At 42.1% G+C, this 21,856-nt stretch overlaps 1 protein-coding gene across 10 annotated transcripts in view; it reads right to left on the bottom strand.

Annotated features, from left to right (window-relative positions):
- The window catches only part of dlg2 (discs, large homolog 2 (Drosophila)), a 968,837-nt gene that overhangs the window by 680,503 nt on the left and 266,478 nt on the right, over positions 1-21,856 (bottom strand). For all 10 annotated transcript variants that reach the window (XM_043691613.1, XM_043691618.1, XM_043691619.1 and 7 more), the window contains one exon: positions 4,189-4,353. In XM_043691613.1, coding sequence (XP_043547548.1) covers positions 4,189-4,353 — 165 coding nt within the window. The remainder of the gene's footprint in view (positions 1-4,188; positions 4,354-21,856) is intronic.

Below are 21,856 nucleotides of genomic sequence, written 5' to 3'. Positions count from 1 at the left end.
CAGAAAGAAATATAGTCTAGGCGAAAGTGGGGACTGCAGATGCTGGAAATTAGACTCAAGAGCGTGGTGCTCTTGGAAAAGTGCAGATAGTCTGCCTATCACACAAATGTGTAAAGTCGAATATGAATTTCAGTGCTGGTATGATGCAATGGATGAGGCCACAGTTTCGTGCAGAGGCATGTTGCCAAAACTCTCCAAAATTATCTACTACTTGAAAATAACTAATCACGTCCATATTCAGAAATTGACAGTATAACCTGGGTATCAAATCAGCTGTATACCAACAACAGGATCACATAAGGATCTGTGTTTGTACTGATGCTCTTCAACAGATATACACACAAGTGACTTTCTTCCCATGCAGTCCCACTGATCAATTGGTTGTTGTTTTTCAAGCTTATGAGCTTCAGAACAGAAAATACTCCCTGGAGATCTACGTTCTGTAGAAACTTTCCTTGGGAAATGGTGAATTTAACCAAATACTGCCAAGACAAAATTCCAGTCTTCACCAATACAACTTAAAGACAAAAATGAATTTAGTGTTCATTCTGGAGCTGACCACTCTCCTATGATTGAATGCCATAATACCTTGGCATCACTCCTGACTGTACATTGACCTTAGCAGCAACATCTCCAAAGCACCAGAGCCATGTTGAAAACTAGTGAAAACCACACAGAAATTAATGAGTTCCACTTGTAGAATCAACGAATTATGTGCTGCTGGACTTGCCTTAGTATACCTAACAGCAGCCCTGCTATTTATGCTGGCTCAGGAATCACCACATAATTGTGGCAGATATTCATCTTCAGGAAGTTATGATTATTTCTTGAACACTGGGATCAACACAGCTATCCTCTATACTGAGTACACTTGAAGGAAGCACTGAGGTAAACAAGGATGCAGAACATAATCTGGGTGAGGGACTTCAATGTCTATTACCAAATGGCTCAGCAGCACCACCACTGATCAGAACCTAAAGAAAATAGCTTCAAGACTGGGTCTACAGCAAATGGTGAGGGGACCAATAAGAGGGAAAACATATTTGACCTCATCATTACCAATCTACCTGTTACAGATGCATCTGTCCTTGATAGTTCCTATAAAAGTGACCACTCAAAGCTGGGCATCCATGAAGTGCTCTGAAATCTTGCCGCAGACATTCATTGATTATAATGGACAATTAACAATTCAATGGAAGAGGAGGTGCCACAAATATCCGCATCTTCAATATTGGGGTAAACTAGTATATAGTGTAAACAACAAGGCTGAAGCATTTGCAAAAATCTTGTCAGAATGCCAGATATTTTGGCTTCCTCCAAAAAGGTATCCTCCATCATAGATGCCAGTCTTTGGTCAATTTGATATCCTTCATATTGTTTAAGAAACAGTTGGAGGCACTAGATATTGCAAAGTTTAAAGGCTCTGACAATATTCTGACAGAAGTACTGAAAACCTGTGCTCCACATCTTACAGCAATCCTGGCCAAGTTGTCTCAGTACAGCTAAAACATGGATATATATCCAACAATGTGGAAAACTGCATAGTGAATCCTGTACCCAAAAAGCAAGATAAGTCGAACCAGATCAATTACTGTTCCATCATCTACGCTCGATCAACAGTGATCATCTTGATCTAGTGCCATCGAGCAGCACCTGCTCAGCAACAACCTGCTCACCAATGGTCAGCTTGGGACCTGCCAGGGTGACTCAGCACCTTACCTCATTAAACCTTGGTTTAAACGTGGACAAAAGAGCTGAATTCCAGAGATGATGGGAGAGTGACTACCTTTGACTTCAAGGCCACATTCGACTGATTGTAGCATCAAGGAATTGGACCAAAACTGGAGTAAATGGGAATTGGGGGCAAACTCTTTTTTCATTGACTGGAGTCAAGCTTGGCACAAAGGAAGGTGGTTAGGGTTTTTGGAGGTCAGTCATTTCAGTCTCAGAATACTACTGCAGGAGTACCTCGGAATGGTATTCTTGGCCCAACCATCTTCAGCTGCTCCATCAATGACCTGCCCTCATGTCCGAAGGGGAATGTTCGTTGATGATTGCATAATGTGCAGCACAGTTTGCAACTCAGATAATAAACGGGATTTCAAATTGCTTTTAAAAGTTGTCAATCTATAAGGACATCATAACACTTCTCCCAATTTGTCCTTTAATGAAGATGTAGATTAATACTCCCATAGAAATCTGGATAGCGGGCAATATTAAGCTTCTAACATCAGGAGGAGCAGGACATCGGTATGACAAACAAAGTCCAACTCTGCTTAATTACAAAATCTGTTGTTGATTAGAGGAGAAACTTCGACTGATTTATTCTATCAACAAGTATAGTATTATATATTGCATGCCTTGTATAAAGTCACTTCAGACTTTACAAGACGCAAAATATGACTCTAGAATAGTGGTTGTTTGGCATTTTTCTAGTAATATCAGTCACTTTATAGTATTTGCACTGTAATTCAATAGGGTTACTGAAAACAGTGCAAAGCAAATACTTTCCTGAATAATATTAAATTTTGAAAATAATTGTGAGGAGGTTAAACCACGTGTAAGGTTCTAATGAGAGTAAGGAATGACTACAGTTTTCAACTGGCAATTGAAATACTGAATGATTTGGATTTGAAATGCCACTAAAGTCTTGAGTATTGGTCATTACTATTTCTGAATAATTACATTATTCTTTCAAAAATTCATTGGTATCAGCAGGAATAGATTGCATCTTATTAGCTTTTAGAATGTTTGAAGAAGGCCAGTAAGTCGGTTCAGAAAGGCATTGAGCTTTGATCTTCTAACCAGTTATAACAATCAGGATAATTCCATTCTGTTTTTTCAACAGTCCAGAAATTGGAACTGTATCAAGCTAAAGATTCATTCACAAAAGTGTTAAAGATGATCACCCTGATATCCTAACTCAGGTTCTCTTTCCGTAGATATTATGATATCTGCAAAATATTTTCAGCATTTTCTGTCTTCATTTCAAATTCACAACACCGGTATATTGCTATTCTGTGCATTATTTAATACAGCTGTCCTTTATTGATATTTTTATCTTTTTTTTTGAGCAAACATTTTAACTCCCATCTCTTTGGCCGTGAAGTATAGACCTAAATCGTACAGATCAAATAGCAGCAAATGCTGTGATGCTAATTACTGCTTTTAAGGTTCTATCAGGGCCAAATCTTCTGGGGAGCTCAGTGTCTTCCAGATATGAAAGTTGCATGCACCTGAAAAGGCTTCAATGGAACACCAGCTGACATTTCTTCAGGGTATATCATTCAGGAACTAAGGGTGGTATGGTGAACACTTAAGTTGGTTCTTAATTGAGTTTATTTGAATTGCTCTGAGTAGACACAGAACCTGCTCAGGGTAAACAACGCATGGCTTCATGGGCAATGCTGAGTTTCCCTTGCTTCTTAACTTATCATTTGACCCCAGTGCAGCCATAGCAAGTTCACACTGCAACCTGTGTCAAAGATAGAGTTGTACTTCTTCACACAGTCAATGTGAACATCTCCACTTCATTGCCAACTGCAAACCATAGTGTTACTTTTTTCAGTTTATACTTATCACTCACAGGGTTACCAACACTTCAGCAGTTTTAATCAGCAGGGCATGTGTAGTATTGCTGCTTTCACATTTCCCAGCTGGCTGAGTGTGAAGAATGCCATAGATAGGAGAAAGTACAGAATTCTCCTGGTCTTTTTGTCAACATACATACTGTCAAACACAGCAGTTTTAATATTGCTTGATCACCATACACATAGGAGCAGGTGAAAGGCAGACTGCCAGCATGGCACATTCATCATTTATTTAAATTAAAACATCTGTGGAAAACAGATCAAGTCAGGCCAAACAAAACTGGACAATGAAATGGTAGTAAATTATTTTAGATGTCTTAACTTTGAACTTTTTTTTGAGACAAGGATGCATAAAGTCTAAATATATTAAAATAATACATTGCAAATTAACCTATCATACATGCCAAATATTTATAATTCATCTCAGCAGAATATTTTACCTTTTCAACAAATTAGTAAGGGTTGAAATATAGAATTTGGAGTATTTAGTTAACTTTACTGCTGAATAAACTATCACCTGATGTCAAAGGTATTGAGCACGAGAAGCAAAATTTATTACTCTGATTCTAAACCATCTTATAATTATAGATGAACAAACCTTTAATGGAGAAATGTGAGCATGTGACACATATCCAAGGATATTCTCAACCTGCGATAAATTCTTCTCAGACACATGAACAAGCTCAGGGCCTTTGACTTCATTGGTTAGCTGTGGTAAGCTATATTCATGTGGTGATGTATCTTCATCTTGATAATGATAGTTCTAAAAAAAGAAATTAAATGAGTGAAAGGAAGAGGAAAATTCATTTATAGTTTCAATTCTTAACAGATGCAAAAGACTTTGACTCAAGTCATTTCTTACAACAGAGCATTTCACCTCCCAACAAGTCTCTGTGTAAGTAGCTCTTCCAAACTTCACCTAGAAATCCCCACTCCAGAGAGTCTGTCCCTGCTCTTTCTCCAGCTCCCCTCAACTAGTGCAACAGTACACAGGAGTAAAAAAGTTAAAAGAGCATCATAAATTCAACTGTAAAACAACTATTTTTATCAATAGGGTTGAAATGGTTTCTTCAATATTCTGCATTGAGGCCAATTTATGCTCAAACAATGATAGTCTCTGAACATAGATTCATGCAAAAATTTATTTATGTGCAAAGTGCCTCAGATAGACTTCAGGGTTCATGATAGGCTACAAATTAATTGCACATCCAGTGAGGGCTGCTATCAAATAGTGTCTAATTTTAATACGTAGATAATCAAAGCTTCAATTCCCACTGACTAAAACTCTTGTCAACTTCAATATTTGCTAAGGTATTTCACATAAACATCAGTTATAGAGAAAAGACTACTATGTAGTTGCATCTCTGCCTAAATGCTGCTATGGATTAACTCCACATAATTCCATTTGCTCATATTTCCCTGGCCTCTCACAGTTTGAGACTGATCTCTCATCAATAGCTTTTGAATTAAATTGATTCACATTATCAGCTATTAATAACCATATTGAAATAGATTTACTTAGTTTTACAATTATAGAGTCATACAGCATGCAACTGACCCTTCAGTCCAACTAGTCCATGCCGACCATGTTCCCATACTAAATTAGTCCCACCTGTCTGTGTCTGGCCCATATCCCTCCAAACTTATTCATCTCTTTATCCAAATGTCTTTTGAACATTATAACAGGACCTACATCCACCACTTCCTGAACTGCTACACATTAACTACTCGGTGTAAAATAGTCGCCCCTCATGTCCTTTATATGGAAATGCTAGGCAACTGTATGTTGTGGTACAGGACACTCCTCATTGATGTTCTACATTGAGTAAAGGAAATTGTGCTTCGTACTGTTTAACTAGCAGGTCCTTCAAACTACTGAAGTAATCGGCAGATACTCTGTGCTTCAGTTATGCCTCGGCACCAGATACGAATGTCAACAGGTGAATATCTAGGTATTCAAACCCAGGATTTAAATGGAGGAGGGAACAGGGAATACAAAGTAAAAATATGGTGTGCCAAGTTCATTTAGGTTGAACTACCTTTTCCAGGACTCTGCCTCCAACTGCTTCTTGCACAGCTCATCCAGACATATGAGCATGTGCTGATACAACCCTACCCAAGCATTTTGTAATATTATTATCCTGATGTTACCATGTCTGACTATCTTCAGAACCCCTTTGCCAGGCTGAAAATTTGGTTAGAAAAAAGCATTGTGAACTTCTTTGAAGTTCTATTTTTAAAAATAGATTTTGCTGCCAGACCACTACAGTCGCAGGAATCACAGAATATCAAAATTGTTATGGTGCAGAAGGAGGCCGTTTGCCCCATTGTGTCTGCACTGGCTCTTCAAACAAGCATCACTACCTAGTGCCAATCTCCGGCTTTTTCCCCATACTCTTGCACACTATTTCTTTCCAAATAATCCTCTCATGCCCTCTTTAATGCCTCAATTGAACCTGCCTCCAACACATTTCCAGGCAGATCATTCCATATCCTAACTACTTGCTAAATGAAAAGGTATTTTCTCACTTTAGCTTTGCTTCTTTTGCACATTCTTTTAAATCTATGCCTTCTCATTCGTGATCCTTTGATGAGCAGGCACAGTATCTCCAATTATGTCCAGGTCACTCATGATTTTGAAAACTTTTATTAAGTCTCCTCTCAGCCTTCTTCTTTCCCAGGAAAACAGGGCAATTATAACCGTATTCCAGGTGAGATCTAACAAGTGTCTTATGCAAATTCAATGTCACCTCCTTGCTCTTTTTGTCTATGCTCCTATTAAGGAAGCTGTTGATACTGTATGCTTTATTTAACTGCTTTCTCTACCTGTCCTGTCACCTTCAATGAACTGTGCTCACATATACCCCAGTCCCTCTGCTCCTGCACCATTTTTGGAATTCGCTTTCAATGTTCTTCATTACTTCACACTTCTCTGCATTAAACTTCATCTGCCATCTATCACTCCGCCAACCTGCTAATACCCTTTTGGAGAGCTATACTGTCCTGCTCACAGGATAGAATTCTTCCAAGTTTCATGTCAGGTACAAACTTTTAAATTGAGCGCTGCACACCAAGATCCAGATCATTAATGTATATCAGGGCGGCACGTGGTTCTGTGGTTAGCACTGCTGTCTCACAGTGCCAAGGACCTAGGTTTGATTCCAGCCCCAAGCGGCTATCTGTGTGGAGGTTGCACATTCTCCACGTGTGTGTGTGGGTTTCCCGTGTGCGTCGATTTCCTCCCACAGTCCAAAGATGTGATTAGATGGATTGGTCATGCTAGATTGCCCATAGTGTCCAAAGATGTGAAGGCTGGGTGGATTAGCCATGGGAAATGCAAGGTGATGGAGTAGGGAGTTTGGGATGCTCTTCAGAGGGGCAGTGTGGACTCAATGCACCAAATGGCCTGCTTCCACACTGTCGAGATTCTATGATCAGGAAAAGTAAGGATCCTAATACTGAGTGAGCAGCATGGTTGCACAATGGTTAGCACTGCTGCCTCACAGCGCCAGAGACCTGGGTTCAATTCCCGCCTCAGGCAACTGACTGTGTGGAGTGTGCACATTCTCCCTGTGTCTGCGTGGGTTTCCTCCGGGTGTTCTGGTTTCCTCCCACAGTCCAAAGATGTGCAGGTTAGGTGAATTGGCCATGCTAAATTGCCCATAGTGTTAGGGGAATGGATCTGGGTGGTTGGCGGGTCGGTGTGGACTTGTTGGGCCAAAGGATCTCTTTCCACACTGTAACTAATCTAATTCCTGGGGAACTCCATTACAAGTCTCCTCCAGCCTAAAGTATCTAATGGCCATTTATCGCTGTTTCACATTACTTAATCAACTTTTTTATTCATGTTGCTCTTGTCCCTTTTATATTATGGCCTAAAACTTTTCTCACACATCTGTTGTGTGGCATTGTATCAAACACTTTCTGGAAATCCATGCATATGACATCAACATCAGCGACATCATCGAGCCCATCTGTTCTGTTCATTTTACTATTTCATCTACCTCTTCAGAAAACTCCAGCAACTTAATTAAACATGATTTCCCTTTTAGAAATCCAGACTAACTCTTCCTAATCAATCAAATCTTTTTCCATGTGACTACTAACTCTATCAAAATAATTGTTTCTAAAACCTTCCCTACCAATAAAGTTGAACTGACTTTATAAAGTTTATAGTTGCTGAGTTTAATCCTTATAAGCTTTTTTGAACAAGGCCATAATGTTTATAGTCCCTCAGTTTTATCGCACCTCCCCTGAGGGAAAATTGAGAAATTATGGCCAATGTCTCAATATTTCCTATGCTAACTTCCTTCAAACACTTTGGATGCACCTCAACTGGTCCCAGTTCCATATCAACTTTAAACTCCAGCAGTCTATCAAAGACATCTTCCATATTAATTTTGAACCACTCTCGCTACAGAATTTTCTCCTCTGACATCGTGGTCTGTGCAACATCCTCCTCATTTGTGAAGACAGATACAAAGTAGTAAATTTAACACCTTGTCTCCAAAAGGCAGGGGATTAAGGGTTGCGCCCACTACAAGAAGGGTCTCCAGGTCTGGCTGATGTTATTGTCCCAACCCCTCCACCTCCATTCATTGTTGTTTCTAGGCATCTAAACTGGGTATAAGAATAGTGACCAGCAAGGGTATTTGTACCTCTATGTGTCTCAGAAACCAGTGCTGGCAAGGCTTTAGAATTATGCTCCTGGAAATTAAATTTGAACAAGGCATGTCCGAGCTTTGCATGTGTTTTCCACACTTGCCAAAAGAACAATCAGGCAGCAAGGTGAGTCAATAGTCATATTATTTGAAGGTAGATAGGGCAGTTCAATTGTTAAACTTTTTCTTTTGCAAACTGTGTGAAGTTTATACAACTTTATAGTTATGCCAGAGCAGGATATGAACACAGCATAGAAAGGAGGTGAGACTTGTGGGAGCAGTGGTACTAGTACTATAATGGTAATGGTACTACAAATTAATAGGATGCGAAGAGGGCAAGTTCAACACCATATTTCACCACCTTGGAGCTGGACTCCTCTACATTCTCCAGTAACTGAACAAGGCTGTTTGGCAGACCAACCACTGCACTCAGAATGTCAGTATGGATGCCCACCAGTCCTGAAGAAGAATTGCATGCCACCTCACCCTTTGATAAACTGATCAACAATATTTTTAGATTAGATTCAATTAGATTCTATTTAGCATGGCCAATTCACCTGACTTGCACATCTTTGGACTGTGGGAGGAAACCGGAGCACCCAGAGGAAACCCACGCAGACACGGGGAGAATGTGCAAACTCCACACAGACAGTCGCCTGAGGCAGGAATTGAACCCGGGTCTCTGGCGCTGTAAGGCAGCAGTGCTAACCACTGTGCCACCGTGCCGCCCACAATGTTTTCTTTACCCCAGGTATAACTGCATTCGTCCTTGTGTGGATGCTAGCCTCCAGGATATATGCATTGCTAGTCTTTGTGCTGATGGCTGCAACTTTCAGGACAAGTAATGGAACTTTTTTTTTATCAGTCTTACATGCGGCTGTTTAATGTTTTGGTACCACTGTGGATGGATAGGCATCAGCTTTGGAGAGTTTGAAAGCAGGAAATCAGAAGGGAAACTTTGTTGTAAAAGAAATGATGTAGACTGGAAACAGAAAATCCACACTTGTGTCATTTGTAAGTTGCTAATCATGTTATGTAGCAACTGAGAAGGGACATAAGGCAGTACTGTAACATCATCCTCGATTCTCTCAATAGTGGTGTATAATATGGGTCTGTCCCAGCCAATACCATGATGCTGAGAATAATCTCCTTTAGAGACATCAGGAGATGCAGGTGTCCTTGTTCCCTATTGGATCTGCTTCGCTTACTAAATGCCATGTTGCCTGCAAGAGACAGACAGCAGATTGTCAGTGGTGACAAAGATACTGTGTTTAAATGAATATCTGGAGTTATTTGGAGGCAGCAAGGGGTAGATATGAGGCAAACAGCTAAGACATGAGACAATGAGTGGAATTATTGCGATAGTACATCTGAAAGTTAAGTGCTACTGGGTGAAAGACGGGATATGATATATTAAATGACATGAGAGGTTGAAGGCATGTTATGTAAGAGCCAATTCCTGTAGGGAAACCATAAGGCAACATAACCAAATTTACTGAATGATGGTGAAATTAATAAAGTACTAACAATATTCCACTTTTTCAGCATTTTACATTAACACAAATCAGAACTAATGTAAATTATATATATACTTCAAATAATAATTTGACTTTCACTTTAAATAGTGGATCCAATAAAGTTACATCTTATGTATTCACAGCATCCACATCGCTTCCCACACAACCATGAGACCATGTGCAATTTCACAGTCTCTCCAAGTTGACTCCTAACATACTGGATGTCTCAATTTTCCACTCAAGCCCTTGAGTTGTATCCATCTACAACCATATTACATAGAACTCCCTCTGAAACAGCATCGTGAATGTACCTACACCAAACAGCCTGCAACAATTCAAGAAGGCAGCTCAAGGGCTATTATGGATGGGCAATAAATGCTGGCCCAGCCAGCAACACCCACATCCCCTGAATGAAACATGTGAATGACATACCTACTGTAGGTAAGAGGCAGGTTATTAATAATATGACATATACTACAAAAGATAATGTACCAATAAAGGAAAGTACTTCTGTTGCTATTTTACAGCTTCTTGCCACCAGGGTGCAGTCAAGAAATAGATGCAACTTTCCAAGAGTATTTCCTGTATCTTTTTCCATGTCATTTTTACTATTATGCAATTATCAGGATCTTAAATGACAGCTGGTCATATAGCTCATTAACAGCTATAGTACCAATTTAAATTTTCCATTAATAAATATATATATTTAAGTATGTGCTCCCTATCACAGATACAAAACAGTATGACTGCACATTCAGAAGAGTAACTGTGCAATTAATAATACCTTTAATAAATGGTGAACCATTTAAATCTCGAATTGTGACAGATTTTATACTGATGCTGCAAAGCAATGAATTCAAATACTAGTTGCTGTTGTGTAACTTCAGTTAGTTTTTCTAGCTGCAGTTCCCTCACTTTTAGTTCAACGCTGTAACAATACTACAACTGGAAGACAAAACAAATTCTAAACGTTAGCAAAAATAGACAGCAGAGAGAATCAGTATCGCAGAAAACTGCAGGAGACCTGAGGTGTGAGTATTTAAGATGTAATAAATGTGAAACAGACTGAAAAATCTTTTAAAAAGATGTCACTAAACAGAGTGATCTGAGTAGATCAACGTAGTTTATTAGTTAGAGCTTTTACTGATTATTATGATCAGTAGTCATTTTGGATGGAATCTTATGATGGAATTTATGGTAGAAATGGGTGAGAAGTGCAACAAGGCCCATCTTGGCATCGGGAGCAACTCATTGAATCTTTCGTACTGTTGTCGAAAGGCATGAGAGTCTAACTAGGTAGTGAAGGGTTGCAGCTTGTTAAATGCTTTATTAATGCCACAACTTACCTCATTAATATTCAGCTTTCCATTTTATCATATGTTCTGAATAAGTGATATGTTCAGATTTCTCAATGTAATTCAGAGTGGATACTTGGTGACTTCAGCTCACCACTGACAGTGAACAGCCTCCATGTTGCTCAGCGCCAAACAATACCTCAGGACACAATCCATGGACACCAGTAACATGCATCCTGTCCATAGATGTTAGCATCCAGCATTGGCCAACCTGTCAAAACCATCACAGCACATCTCTGATTCATTTGTAGGCCACTTAGGAAGAACAGACTTTATTACAGTGTGTACCCGATGAAGGGCTTATGCCCGAAACGGTGACTCCCCTATTCCTCAGATGCTGCCTGACCTACTGTGTTTTTCCAGCGCCACACTTTCTCATGAAAGACAGGGTGCACCATGCTGTTGGAACCTGGGTGGGAAGAGATTGGAGAACAGCAGACATTTTCGTTTTGATGCAAGGTTTTGGTCACTGAGCTAGCAGAGAACCTTCACCAAGCTACACATGCTGCGACTAAGATGTGGTGGAGTAGAAAATAGGGCTGCTGAAGATGTGATTCCATTGCTTGGGTGGTCAGAAGGAGCCCTCCTGCGAAGTCCTGATATAGTGCACTACACCATCCTAGCATGCTGGGCTGTGTACAATTGGAGTAGGAAACAATGCGATGTGACAGATGCTGAGAACCCAGGGGAATAGGAGCAGTTGTCAAAGAAGAAGGATGAGAACACTGAGATAAAGGAAGCTCCCTTGTGGATAAGAGAGTTCAGATGCATCAGGCACTATAAGGCAGACAGAACCTGGTTCCTTTCAATGTGAGTTAGGTACAAAAGACTATCATGGCCTGTCAAATAATCATGTTTGTCATGATGCCAACATTTGGTCGACATTGTGAGGAGTGAAATGCATCCTCTAATTGTTTTGTGTTCACATTTGCTGGCCGTCAGTAAAGGTTCATGATCTAAAATGTGACATTCCCCTAATGGACAGTGATAAGATGTGAGTATCCAGTAAGTACTGGAGTCATAGTGGCGACTTGGAGAGGTTGTTCAGATGGGATGTAACTAAGAACAGGTAAACCTGTGGCATAATGATTAAACAGTGACCAGGTTGACAGAGGGTTGCTTTATGTGCAAGACAGTGTCAGCTTTGGTGAGGAGTCACTGGTCTTGAAACAGTAACTCTGTATTCTTCCCACAGATGTTGCCAGACCTGCTGAGTTTCACCAACAATTTTTATATTTTTTTCAAAGTGTCAGCAAGCTATATGCCATTAGCAGCATGGCTTTGTGGCCATCATACCATGACATTGCCGGACTGCCAATGCTTGTCCAGGTGCACAGTGCCTTTAAAACATGACGCAAGGGCTACTCGTGGATATCCTCAGAGTAGTGAGCTTAACAGCGAAACAACCATAAAGATAAATAGTTTTATCTTTAGTAAGCTAACATAGCATAAACACTGAAGCCTATCACCCAAACACTCTGTGCCATATGGGGACACTGAAATATTTTGCATTTCTTGAAAAACCACATATGCAAGTAGTGGATTCAACTTTTCAAGATCAATTTGTACAACTACCTCTATCCAATTGGTGTCACAACATGCTTATAGGAAACTGAGAAATTTGTTGGTAGTGTATTTCATTAGGTACAGAACCCACAGGTGCAGAAAATTAGAAAGAGAGGGAATAGGTAATCTTGAGATAGGTATAGAACTTCTCTGTGAGTTTAACACTCAAATATCAGTGTCCAGTGTTGAATATCAGCAAAAGTGATGAGATTAGACACAGTGCTGTCAGAGTAAAGTCATAGATTAATGGGAAATGAGACTGTTCACAGGGATGTGAAAAATGTGTAGAAATGCAGCTGCTTTAGGGGATTTGGTAATCAGAGGGTGTTTTGTTGGCAATCACAGATATTAAACTCCCTAAGTCCCAAGAGAAAAAATATGAATATATGAGGTCAAACCATGAGGTACAGGGATAGGAAAACAGCCAGAAGTCATGTTGAATGTTGGATTTTGGTAGAATTGGGTCTACATCCCAATGCTATAATCTTAAAAAGATGCCTTCAGATAGTTTCTGTAACTAGGGAAAATAATTGAACAGGACTTTATTATCAGGTAATCTCTAGATTACTCTCAGTGTCACATGCTAATAACTCCAAAAACAATGAAGATAGTGCAGGTGAACCTGTGTTTGAGAAGTAGTGCAAGAGGTAAGACTTCGGATTTAAGCCTTTCACCATCTAGTTCTGGTGCTAAGCCAGGGTTTCCCAAACTATGGGACATTTTGGGATCGTGAGCTCCAATGCAGCAATGATCACCATGGAGCTATGTCAGCACTAACAAACTGTGGAAGTTTTATTTTAATAAGTGGACATGACCTAACCAGCTGAACCTTGACCTTGAATGCTGTGTGGAAAAACACTGTGCTAAAGTCAATGTTCATATAACTTTAAAAATGTGCAAATGAAACATTCATTTCGCTGGGACTAATTTCGCTGGGAAAAACTAAACTAGTTTTTGCAGAGAAGAGGAACCAGAGTATCGGAGTAGAGAGCAAAGATAAAGAACAGAAAAAAATAGTGCCAGCAACAGAATAAAGAATAGCGTAAAAAAAGCAGGAATTGATGGACGAGAAAAGGAAAGCAGATTTGCGTAGTGGAATTCAATTATGCTAGTTCATGCATATTACAGTTATCTTGACCTAATTTCATAATGATATAAAAGCCATCACAGAGACTTACCTTAAACATGGGCAGGAATGGGAACTAAATATTCTTGGTTAAAATCTATTTGGAATGGTAGGAAAAGATAGGTTAGGGAGACAGTATCGATCAAGGTTCAGATTCAGTTCTACAGAAGGACGACACACTGTCAGGTTCAAAGACTGAGTTGCTATGTTTGGAGCAAGGGAATTTCTCATGATTTCAAAAGATGCTCGTTCAGCAAGAAGACAAGTTGTTCACCATCTCAGCGGGTGCTGTCATGAATGTGATGTTGAGCCAAATCTTGACTTGCAGATGTAACGGCAGGTATAACTTCAAACATTACGACATGAAGATACTGTTGGAGGATTCAGTGGAGGCATTGGCTTTCTGGACCTCGTCTGGTAGAGACCTGACTCTCTTCTCCACAAATGTTAGGATAGTTTAATATCAGGTACTTCTCCATTTGCATCATACCAGGGACTTCTTTTCCCCATGGTGTTCAACTTATAAAATCTTAGATAGGTACAAAGATATTCTGAAAATCTGAGATTGGGATGTCCAGTGCTGCAGGGGGAAGGTGAGGACTGCAGATGCTGGCGACCAGAGTTGAAAAATGTGGTGCTGGAAAAACACAGAAGGCCAGGCAGGAGGAGGAGAATCGACATTTCGGGCTTCCTGAAGAAGGGCTTCTGCCCGAAACGTCGAATCTCCTGCTCCTCAGATGCTGCCTGGCCTGCTGTGCTTTTCCAGCACCACATTTTTCAACTCATGTCCAGTGCTGCAGGCCACTGTGCTCAGCAGGCCCAATTTCCCACTTGCAGTTATGAAATAAAGTTATAACAAAGCACTTTAAACATGGGCAGAATTGGGAAGAAAATATCCTGATGACAATGTAGTAATAAGGATTTATTGAGGAGAAATAAGAATGGAGAAAGAAAAGAGGAAGTGCCAGTGTCCATCAAGGTTCCTTGCATGGTTCCAGAATGGGATGACTTACTGAAGTTTGAAAATAATAACATTCTGAAACCAATGAGTGGTGGAAAACAATATCAAACCTTTACTTAATATTAACATCAGCCAAATAAAAGTTGACAAGTGAAATGTTGTAATTGCTTGATTGAGAACTTGAAGTGATTTTAACAAGTTGTTTATTCACAGAATTTGAAGCCTCTCTTATTGATACTTCAACGGTCTGTCTGACTATAATGTCCTTGAAACAGCAGTTTATATTCAAAGAACACTTCTGAATGCATTTTATTTCTCAGCAGTTCCACACTTGCCATTGCTATTATATGACTCATTGCTCATGTATCTAATGCATAACTGCGGAATAGCAAGGAAGCAGAGAGTCATAGACTCATAGAGATGTAAAGCACGGAAGCAAACCCTTCGGTCCAACCAGTCCATGATATCCCAATCCAATCCAGATATCCCAATCCAATCCAGTCCCATCTGCCAGCACCCGACCCATATCTCTCCAAACCCTTCTTGTTCATATACCCATCCAGATGCCTTTTCAATGCTGCATTTATACAAGACTCCACCACTTCCTCTGTCTGTTCATTCCATACACGTACCACCCTCTGTCTGAAAAAGCTGCCCCTTTGGTCTCCTTTATATCTTTCCCCTCTCTCCGTATACTGATTTGTGGCAGGGCTTAACCGTTGGACCCTGGTTTTCTATCTTTTTTGCATGTGTTTTCACTTTTTGGCATTTGGACTGAACTCCTGTGAGTCAACTGCACCTTTCTAACTGAACTGTTCCTCTCTGGGTGGACTAGACCTCTGTAAAGACTTAACACCTGCGTGTGTGCTGGGAGGTGTGCATTTGCTGCATGCTCTACCTTCAGGAATGGACTCTGCCTTTGGAAGTGGACCAAACCCCTGTGAATTTACTGCACTTCTACAATGAACTGTATTCCTGTGAGCAGGCCTGGTCCTCTGTGGATGGAGCAGACCTCAATGGAGACTGAACACCCTGCGTGTGCTGGGAGGTGAGCATTTGCTGCATGCAGAGTGGACTCTGCCTGTTTCAGTGGCCTTTGCCTTCAGGCGTGGACTCTGCCTAGGAGCTGGAAACTCTGGTGTGAGGATTTTGTGAATTCTGTTACTGGATGTGGGTTTTGTAATTGATTGTGTTTGGGTGTGGGCCAGAGTGGGCTAGCTAGTACATGGGGCAGCCGAGAGCTGGAGGGTCAATGACCAGTCTAGGGGAAAAGTGGGCTGGGGGGCCAGGGTCTGTTAGTACATGGTGGCCAGGGGCCAGGCAGCTGTCAGCATGTCCACAGCAAAGTTGGTCAGGGGAGGGCAGCCAGTATGAGGGCTGGCTGGGGGCCAGAGAGTCTGTGATTGGCCTGTAGGCATGCAGGCCAGGAGGGGCTTGTCAGTACGCGTGGCAGGCGAGGCCAGGTAACTAATAGCATCCTCATAGGAAAGCCGGTATAGGGCAGATTAGCCAGTACGTGGGGAGGCTGAGCCAGACGGCTGACGGCAGCCCATAGGAAGGACGACTGTGGGAGGACCAGTCAGTACGCAGGGGGGCTAGGAGCCGGACAGCCAATGGCCGGTCGATAGGAACGCTGGCCAAAAGGGAAGGTCAGTCAGTACGAGGAGTAGCTGGGTGCTGGAATGCCGACAACCCGACTATAGGAAAGCAGGTTGGTTAGTATGCAGGTTGACCAGGAGCCAGTGGCCAATGTCCATCCTGGAGAAAAGTGAGTTGGGGAGGTTCAGTCAATACACAGGGCAGCTGGAGACTGGAATTCCGCCAACCAGCTTGTATGAAAAGTTGTGATTGGAGGGGTGGAGTTCGAGGGCGGAGGTGCGGGATGTGGATGAGATGCACTGGAGGGCATCTTCAACCACGTGGGAGAGGAAGTTGCGGTCTTTAAAGGAGGCCATCCAGTCTGTTCTGCGTTTGCTTATTGTTAACTGTGTGTTTGTAATTTGTACCATTTTCTAAAATAAAAAAAATATATAAACAGGAGATTTAGAATTTCCTCAGTTCTCGGACTGACTCTGAGCTGGCTGGCCACAGCCAGTGTTACTGTGGGTTTTTGTTTTATATGTTTGTGAGGAACTGGCTCTTGAGCTGGCTTGCCACGGCCAGTGTACCTTGGGCTCCTGGCTCTTGATTGACCTGGCTAGCCATAGCCAAGGGCCCTTGAGGATTTTGTTTGTGGTTTTATTTCTTTGTGGGGAGCTGGCTCTTAAGTGAGGTGGCTAAGACCAGTGTGCCTTGGGCTCCTGGCTCTTCAGCTGGCTCGCCGTAGCCAGTGGATTAGGAATTTTGTTTTTGTTTGTTTGTGGGGAGTTGGTTCTTAAGCTGGCTAGCCATATCCAGTGTGCCTTGGGTTCCAGCTCTTGAACTAGTTGGCCTTTGCGCTGACTGGCCACAGCCGGTGTGCCTTGGGTTCCTGGCTCTTGAGCTGGCTAGCTTTTGTGCTGACTGACCATAGCCTGTGTGCTCTCGGTTCCAGGCTCAAGCTGGTTGGCCACAACCAGTTCCCTGGGGTTGTTTTTCTTTTGTGTTCTTCTTCCTGGGGAACTGGCTCTTGAGCTGGTTAGCCACAGCCAGTGATTTGGGAGGACACTGGCTCTTGACCTAACTGGCCACAGTCAGTGTGCCCTAGATTCCTGGCTCTTGAGCTAGCTGGCCATAGCCAGGGGATTGGGAATTTTGTTTTTGTTTTTTTGTGGGGAGCTGGTTCTTGAGCTGGCTAGCCATGACCAGTGTGCCTTGGTTCCAGGCTCTTGAGCTGGCTGGCCACAGCCAATGTCATAGAATATAGAACATAGAAGAATACAGCGCAGTACAGGCCCTTCGGCCCTCGATGTTGCGCCGATCCAAGCCCACCTAACCTACACTAGCCCACTATCCTCCATATGCCTATCCAATGCCCGCTTAAATGCCCATAATGAGGGAGAGTCCACCACTGCTACTGGCAGGGCATTCCATGAACTCACGACTCGCTGAGTAAAGAACCTACCCCTAACATCTGTCTATACCCCCCTTAATTTAAAGCTATGCCCTCTTGTAATAGCTGATCCTGGGGTTGTGATTTCAGTGTCCTTTCTCACAAGTAACTGGCTCTTGAACTGGTTGGCCACAGCAAATGAACGGAGGGCTCCTGGCTCTTGAGCTGGTTAGCCACAGCCAGTGATTTGGGAGGACACTGGCTCTTGAACTAGCTGGCCACAATCAGTGTGCCCTGGATTCCTAGCTTTTGAGCTGGCTGGCCGCAGCCAGTGAACTGTGGATTTATTTTTGTTTCTTTCTTTCTCCCTTTCATTTGTGGTAAACTGGCTCCTGAGCCAGCTGGCCATAACGAGTGTGCCTTGGGCTTCTGGCGTTTGAGCTAGCTGGCCATAGCCAGTGGGTTGGTGGGCTCTTTTTTTCTTTAATGGAGCTGTACACTTTTCCTTCTTGAGGAATTGATTTTAAGCTGGCTGACGACAGCCAGTGACACTGCTGGTTTATTCTTTTTTTCTTGAGAAATTGGCTTTTTAGCTGGCCAGTTGCAATCAGCAGTAATGTGATTTTGGAGAAGATATGGGTGTGGAAGGTGCAATTTGGCAAATGGGACTTATTCTTTGTTCCACAGTCAGCTGTTTGGACTAAACATTTTTTTACCTGACCTGCTTTAATTCTGATGCATGGACTGAATCTCCATGGTGGGTCTTAGCTCATTGAGTAGGTTAATTCGTTGTATGGGACTAGGCATTCAGGAGCAGATTGTGGCAGTGAGAGTGGACCGGAACTTATGGGGGAGCAGTATGTGCACCCTGCCGATGGGAGGAGGACCTGCTGTCGGGAGCAACCCCTGCAATTGGAGGCAAGTTCCAGTTTGGGAAGTGGATTCTGGGTCAGATGGTGGACTCTGGGAGCGGCCCCTGTGTTGGGAGTTGCTCCCGTTTTATGAGTGGACTCTGCCTCGTGAATGAACTCTGCCTTGGAAGGGACTCTATCCCTCGTGAGTTGTACTGTATTCTTATGTGTCTATTGTATCTTATCATGTACTCATTCTGAGGTCCAACTGGCTGATCTCATTGCAATCACTACATCCCACACTCTCTGGGTGCAAGGACATCAGCCGGTTCTATTTTTTTGTAGTTCCTCCTGAGGCATTTTAGCACTGGGCCAGCCTCCCCCATCCAACACTGCCTCTGATGTGGGTGGTATGTAATGCATGGCAGCTTACCTCTTGCAGCTAGTGGGACCTGAAAACATACTCTCTTCTTCAGGCGATAAAGGCATTGAGGCAGTGACAACAGTTTTGTCGATCTTAGATTCCAAGATATTTTCAATGTTTGACAAAGAAGATGAACCATTGGGTTCTGGAACAATCGGAAAAACAGTCAAGGAACCAGCCTCTTACCCATGCAGGGCAATTCCTGTGGTTCCTCCACCAAACTTCACTCCCTGAAGTAAACTGTCTGTCTCACTTCACAGAGTTTTGTGTCTGACAATGGCGTTCCTCTTGCCATTTCACCCTCCCTACCCCAGGTCTTGGAAAATCAGACTTAACCTGGTGCAGAGTCTTCTCCCCATTAGCAACACGGCTGGAGCTATCTCTGCAGTTGCATGAGGGGTGGTCCCAAAATCAAATCAAATAGGCTGTCGGCTATTTCTTTAATGAATTCTGAATGGATTCCTGATGAAGGGCTTATGCCCAAACGCCTCAGATGCTGCCTAACGGGCTGTGATTTTCAAGCACCACACTCTCGGCTATTTCTTTAAGCCTGCCTGCAAAGAGTGGACAGCTTTCTGCCAGACCATTGGATGATGGATAGTATGGAGCTATCTTTATATGATGAATACCATTCGACTTTAGGAAATACTCAAATTCCTTACTGGCAAACGGTGGCTTACTATCTGTGACCAACACTTCCAGGACTCCATGTATTGCAAAAGATGCGCATAGTTTTTCTCTCATTGTCCCTGTGTTTGACAAATGAACTCTATGCACATCCAGCCACCATGAGTAGGCATCCACAATTACAAAAGAACATTGAACTCAAGAAAGGACCTGCATATCCTACATACAACTGTTGCTGTTGGCACTCTGGGTGCTGCACCACCAACACAGCCATGTCTGCATTCAATCCTGGCCACCAGACATAACGTCTCTCCAAACTCTTCATTTTGGAAATGCCAGCATCCAGCAGCAACCTTTGCTCAGGACATTCACTCTTGCTCCCTGTAATAATATTCCACCTCTCCTGTGATCTGGTCTCTCCAGGTCCAAAAAGATTTCAATTCTGGGTGTGACAGCCCTTTGCTTTCCTCCATTACTACCAGCTGTTTCAGTTTCACCAGGACCAGACCTTGCTGCATCCAGAAAGTTTAAAACCACATGGATTGTATCAATGGTGGTACTGCCTGTGGCTTATCTGCCAGCGGGAGGCAGCTGAATGCATTCGCAATTGGTACTTCACCTCCCAGACAGTGTTCCAAATTGCAATTATACACTTAGGATTAGAGCCCACTGCTGAATTCAGCCTAAAGAGGGCAGCACTACCTTGCCCTCTTTAAGTAGATCTAACAGGGGTTTGTCATCTGTAGTTTTAGAAATTTATGTCCATAACGGTATTGGTGGAACTTCCTGACTCAATATGACAGTCAAACCTTCCTTCTCTATGTAGGCATATTTACACACTGCGTTAGCCAAAGTCCTGGATGCATATGCTATTGGGTATTCCTCTCCATAGGGCCATCTGTGAGTTAATACTACCCTGATGCCCCTATGGAGAGGCATCACATGTCAAGACTAGATCTCACTTGTGATCATAATGTACCAACACCTTAGAGGATGATTGCTATTTCTTCACTTCACTGAAAGCTATGGCTTAGCTACCTGGCCATTTCAGAAGCTGTTCCTTTTTAAAGGGTTGATGCAAAGGTGCCAGGATGGAGGCCAGGTTATGGATGAACTTTCTGTAATAGTTCACCAGCCCAAGGAAACACCTAAGCTCCAGTACAAAAGTGGAGCTGTGGCACCTCTGATTGCCCTCACTGTATCTTCCAATAGGTTGTTACGACACGGGGTAAACCCTCCTGCTTAATTTAAACCAGCAACACAGAAAAAATTTATCCCATGCAGTAATGCGTGACAATTCGAGGGGCCAAGAACTATTTAATGTAAAAATTAAGGACATTATTTCTTAAAGTATTACAGAGAATAATTACATAACAAATATTTACAACTGCTTCCTCTAACCTATCTTTACTTTGACTCTATAATACTGGTCTGATAAAAATCGCAATTAAGATTTACAAGACAAAACTTCTTATTTCAAAACCAGGCAGCTTTTGGTTCTTCTCTGTATTCCTTTCTTCTTTTCTTCTTCTTGGGGATTCTGCTTCACATGTTACTGATTGATAAACGTACAGTTAAGACAGCTATTTTTCAGGAAGTCTCTACATGCTGGTGCTGTGGCAGTTCACCTCCCAACTGTTCAATTTGCCCAAGTCTTATACCCACAAAGCATTGCGTTGTGTCATTGGCTTTTAAGATTGTCAATATACTAAATGCAATTGGAATTTGGTATATTTCGGAGTACAACTTAAACTGATTGGCCTGATTCAACTCTATTTTTTGTCTCCAGGCAACTAGCTACCTTAGCTTTCAACCAAGTGTTACATTGTTACCTTATTGAGAATACTTGGTGCTGTCAGGCAATTCTGTTAGCTTTTAACCCTCTTAAAGTTACAGTAGACCCACATCTTCATAACAAGATGCAATGTGTTCTAGTCAACCCTGGCCCCCAAATAGGTCACTTGGGGTGTGTGGAACACACATTTTTCCCTTCTAAGGCATACGCCTTAGAAATATCTAAGGACTACATCCAAATTCTCTAAGTGGTCCTTATTGGTCTTCCCTGTTATTAGTATGTCATCTAGGCGACCTGCAGTAGACCTCGTAAAATGTTCTCCATCATCTGCTGAAAAATTGCACTGGCTCATGATACCCTAAATGGCAGTCTTGTATATTGGTACAGACCTTTTATGGGTATTAATTCTCGC

The sequence above is a fragment of the Chiloscyllium plagiosum genome, chromosome 6, assembly GCF_004010195.1.
Source record: "Chiloscyllium plagiosum isolate BGI_BamShark_2017 chromosome 6, ASM401019v2, whole genome shotgun sequence".
In the NCBI taxonomy this organism is placed as follows: Eukaryota; Metazoa; Chordata; class Chondrichthyes; order Orectolobiformes; family Hemiscylliidae; genus Chiloscyllium; species Chiloscyllium plagiosum.
This window is presented reverse-complemented; position numbering and strand designations above follow the sequence as displayed.